The sequence below is a fragment of the Aptenodytes forsteri genome, unplaced genomic scaffold (assembly GCF_000699145.1).
Source record: "Aptenodytes forsteri isolate BGI_AS27 unplaced genomic scaffold, ASM69914v1 Scaffold1, whole genome shotgun sequence".
NCBI lineage: Eukaryota > Metazoa > Chordata > Aves > Sphenisciformes > Spheniscidae > Aptenodytes > Aptenodytes forsteri.
The window spans coordinates 1,419,155-1,423,944 of NW_008795035.1; the positions used below are offsets into that span (position 1 = coordinate 1,419,155).

The window sequence follows — 4,790 nt, forward strand, 5'->3', positions numbered from 1 at the left end:
CCCCCCCCTCGCAGGGGGTTGAACAGCGCGGCTTGACTGCAAGGCGAGCTCCGGGAAGAGGCCACGGGGAAACCCGGCCTGCCCGGCCGCCCCGCAGGCACATCCACGGGGAAGGCTTTGGTTTGAAGCCAGCTCGGAAGGGCTGGGTTGCACAGGCTTTCCGAGCCGTGGAAGTGGCATTCGGCCCCGCAGAGGAGGCCTACGAAGCGCTCGCATCTATTTCAGCCCTCTCCACGGGGCTGAATTACACGGTAAAGGCGTAGTCATCAACGATTCCTTCCGCTACGGGGAGAGGACATCAAAAGTTTAATTGTAGCACATCTTGCTCTTTAAAACTTAGAATTAAAAGAAGCACTAGCGCAAGTGACAATGAGCACGTAAGCTAATTCTGAATATTTCCATAAATCAAAATTTAGCCCGTGCAGACACAGAGCAGCAACAAATCCCCAGGGATCGGAGGAAGACATTTTCACCGTCTTACGGCAGAACAAAGGATCGCAGCGGCAGCTCTTTTCAGAACTATAGGGTCTGCTTCCAAAATGGGAGACAAATCACAGCGGGTTTTCTTCAGAAAAGACCTCATCATTTTGCAGCCATAAACACATACATGCAGGGGTCAGCTGAAAACACTTTAAGATTAGAAATCTCAGTACTTGCTAACTGCTATTAAATGGCTAAAAACTCTACTGGAAGAGACGAAGGGGACCAGTGCTTTTACAGCTGAGAACCAGGAACACAGTGGAACTGTTCAATCCCTTATCAATGTACAATATTATTATAGTATAAGCTGGGAAGAACACAAAAAAAGTAGAAGAATGATAATTAATTGGACCACAAGCACTAAAAAACCCTGCAATTTCGTTTTTTTCCCTGTTAGCAACCACTGTATTTAATGCTCAAGCCTTTGCATATAATTTAGGCAAAATAGCGATAAAATCCAATGCTCTAGTTTACATCAGACTCACTTCTATAAATTAATCTGCCTGTGATCCACAGGTCCAGAGCAATGAGAATAACTTTCAGAAATGCACCGATAACCCCAGAATCCTTACCTATAGTCGGGCTCCTATTCTTGGAGCTGTGCCAGAGTTAGGAATGATAGGACATTTGGGGTAAAACCTTTCAAAGCACAGTTGTGTGTAAGAACAAAACAGCCTTATTTACACATTGCCTGGTAACCTGCAAGGAAAATCATTATAGTAAACAGAACCTTCCCTCACTTCAGAAGCACAGGAGACAAGCAGCTTCCACAAGGAAGTGTGGAGTAGCCTCTTCCCCCGACACCTTTAGCATATATATACACACACACCAAGAGGAATCCCAAAACTACGGAATATTACTGATACAGAAAAACAAAAAGATCAATTCTTACTTCAATGTGGCTTGATATTCTATCCCGGTTTTGTATTAATTCAACAGTTCATTGCCTATCTAAATATTCTCAACGTTCAAAAACCATGTACTTTCTCTCCATTTACCCTTCCCAATATTTACTTCTATACCACTTGAACGTTTCCTGCAACACATTGTAAACACGCATCCATTTATAGGACTCTACACATTTAGTCATTCGGACACAACTCACCATACGATACAAAGGCAGTAAATGCATTTTAAACATGCTGAAATCAAGATAGCTGTAAAGCAGTGAGATTGGAAAAGGAACTCTAATTGGTGACAATAGTGCAAAGAAGTTGCTGGTTTAAAAATACACCTATTTATGTGATATGTCTACATATGGTTTTTTGTGTATGATGATACGTGTTCAAATGTGTTTATTTTACATGATAGGCTTCTGTTTATGTGATAAATGCTTCTATTTATGTGAAATCTTTTCTACACCATTTCCCAATTCCATACGGTTTGTTATTTCCTTAGCGCTAAATCGCTTTCCGCTTTGGCAAGCCTCTAACAAGAAATGATGCAGAAGGACTCTGTAGGGGCTGGGACTGAGAGTGGGGAGAGAAAAGAATTCAAAACCTGCCGCCATCGAAAGAGAGTATGCCTGCAGTAGCCACTCTAGTTCTTGAAATTGTAGGCAAAAAGAACATGCCGGGAAAGCCAAGCCTAAAACTTCAGACACAAACCATTTCCCCGTTCATGAGGGCTTCACGGAGAGGCGATGCGCTCACAGCCGCGTGCTGTAACTGCCAAGCACAGAGCACACCTGCAATGCCGTGCTCGGGTGTTGCACATTTGGCCCAGTACTCCTTGCTAGCGCGCTGGTGAGCCTGTACGACACATGTGAAAGACAATACACAATCTCTGCTAATTACGACATAATGTGTTTAGTCATCATAGGAAAATGACTGGGTAAAAGTGCCGCCTTTGTTTCTCACTACATCTCTGTTTTCATTTGGCATCATTTACATCATCTACTACTACAAGCTCCTCTTCCCAGCGCAGAGACAATACGACGAAGAGCATAAGCTCTTCTATTTGGATCCTATTTTGGCTCATCCACAATCAACCCATTTTCTATTCTAGAACTATTTATTTCCAGTGATGATTCATGAGCCAGAAAGAATACCACTTGCCTGTCAGATGCCAAGGAGAACTTACAGGAATGGCAAGTAGAATGTTTTTTATTGTGGTGAGTGCAGTTGATACAATCAACCCTTTTCTATTCTAGAACTATTTATTTCCAGTGATGATTCATGAGCCAGAAAGAATACCACTTGCCTGTCAGATGCCAAGGAGAACTTACAGGAATGGCAAGTAGAATGTTTTTTATTGTGGTGAGTGCAGTTGATACGGAGCCTAGAGAAATAACTGAAACGCAGCCTTTCGGTGCTATTTTTACAGTTGTTTTATAACCACACTTCAAAGTTTTTCATCTAGCTGACGAAAACAGAAGGCAGATGAAAGCAGAAAAAAACCAAACCCAACAACCCACCTGGCCAAGTTTATGCCTAGATGGTAGACATTCCTTACTTTTGTGGATCTGCTTTTTCTACTTTATCTCGTATTATGCTAAATGATATACTAAATATTCTAGTGCTTAAAAGGAAAAAAACGTGGGAAGAGTTACTGGTGATCTTTATGCAAGGCATTAGATACATCTACAATCATCTGACAAAAAGTCACATATTTTGCACATGTGTGCACTATGAATAGTCCTTTCCATTTCAATGCAGTCAACAGTATGAGAAATTAATCACGCACAAGCCTGAGGGTTTGTACTGTACAAGTCATTTTACATACAGCATTTATTTGTACACCACCTAAGGCGAAGAGAAGGACTTAAGACCCTAGAATCAATACAAATAAAAGAAAAAAGTGAAAGCTACTGAGATTTGGGCATTTATTCAAGTTCCATCAGCTTTACCAGCAGCTTTTCCTATGCTTATTGAACTTACATTTTTGGTCTGCAAAGCTTACAAGCTTTTCTAGCTTCTACAACACAATATGATGCCTTTACATGAGGAATTCTTAACTGAGATATTCTTAACCAATTCATTTCATAAAATGAACTTTAAAAAATACCAGTACAAATCTTTCAACTTAGCTTCAAGGAAACGCCAACTTTTAAATAATTTTGAAGCTACTGACCTCAGTTTGTTCCTATTTGGCTTTTTTTCTGATAATAAATCAATTTGTAGCTTCGAACTTCAGCATGATTTTCTGACCAGACGTATGTTGGAGATGGAGGGATACTTTTTCCTTGGAAACACATACCTCAGAAGGGATTACGTCAGTTTCTTCCCCACCCTTTCTAGGAAAAAAAAAAAATCACCTTTGAACTGAAATACAAACCAGAAAATGTCAAGTGATTTTGTTTCAGAAAAATATGTGTAACTGCAAAAGGCATACGTGGGTTTCTAAAATGGAATTAAGCATCCAAAACTACTTAGATACAGTATTATTTTAGTCTGCTGTCTTTAGTGAGACGATCGACTCACATATTTAAGTGGCACTATGCTTTTTCCCTGTTCACAGGAAAAACAGTGAGAGAAAACCAGTCCCGTTAAAAAATACAGTACAGACTATCTGAATGTATCCTCTTGCAATTGCCTGAAGATTCATTACGCAAGTTTGGAAAGGCATATCCTAACAGATCAGGTAAACATGACCGGGTTACATGCACTTTTTCCCTTGTAGCGTGAAGTATCTAAGGCAGTTACCCGGCACCCTCCTTTCACGCGTTCATTTCATTGCTTTGCGGGCGAATGCCCAGTTCCATCCCAGCCACACAGTCCTGCGGCAGCCATGTACGGACCAGAAGGCACCTCACGGTGCCTCAGAGCACAGCCGGGATATGGCCTGCGTCTGACAAAGCAGGAGCTTTTTCTAGTAATTGAAATCACTTCTCCGGGTACCAAATGACCAAAACTAACAAGGCTTCTGTTCATTTAGCATCTGCAACTGCTCCTGCTCAGCTACGGTGTCATAAAACTAACCTTAATTTGAAAGGCACGGTACTACAAAATGGCAAAAATGGCTAGACCCAAAGAGTCAGAAAAAACTGCACTCTTGAACCTTATAAATTCACACCTTACTTTTCACGGGTAAGAAACCCTTTGTTTCATTGGCAAGAGCCATGAACGCAGAGGCAGTTCCCGGGAGCTGCGCGGTGAAAACCCTCCCGAGAGGCCAAACCCCCGCTGCCGGGGGGCGGGAATCGCCTCAGGAACAGCTCCCCCGGGAGCCCCTCGGCCAAGGCCCGTCTCCAGGTGTTCCCACTCACGCTTTAAGGATCGTGTTTCTCCTAAGCGTCTACAAACTATGGCACGGCTCTCCTGGGAAACCCACCTTTAAGTGTCTTTGTTTTGTGACGCGGATAAGAAAAG

At 42.2% G+C, this 4,790-nt stretch overlaps 1 protein-coding gene across 1 annotated transcript in view; it reads right to left on the reverse strand.

Annotated features, from left to right (window-relative positions):
- The window catches only part of SCG3 (secretogranin III), a 30,456-nt gene extending 27,996 nt beyond the window's left edge, over positions 1–2,460 (reverse strand). Inside the window, exons 1-2 of the mRNA XM_009276602.1 lie at positions 2,371–2,460; positions 2,088–2,231 (exon numbers count right to left, since the gene is read on the reverse strand). Coding sequence (XP_009274877.1) covers positions 2,088–2,231; positions 2,371–2,460 — 234 coding nt within the window. The remainder of the gene's footprint in view (positions 1–2,087; positions 2,232–2,370) is intronic.
- Between the last annotated feature and the right edge of the window lie 2,330 nt (positions 2,461–4,790).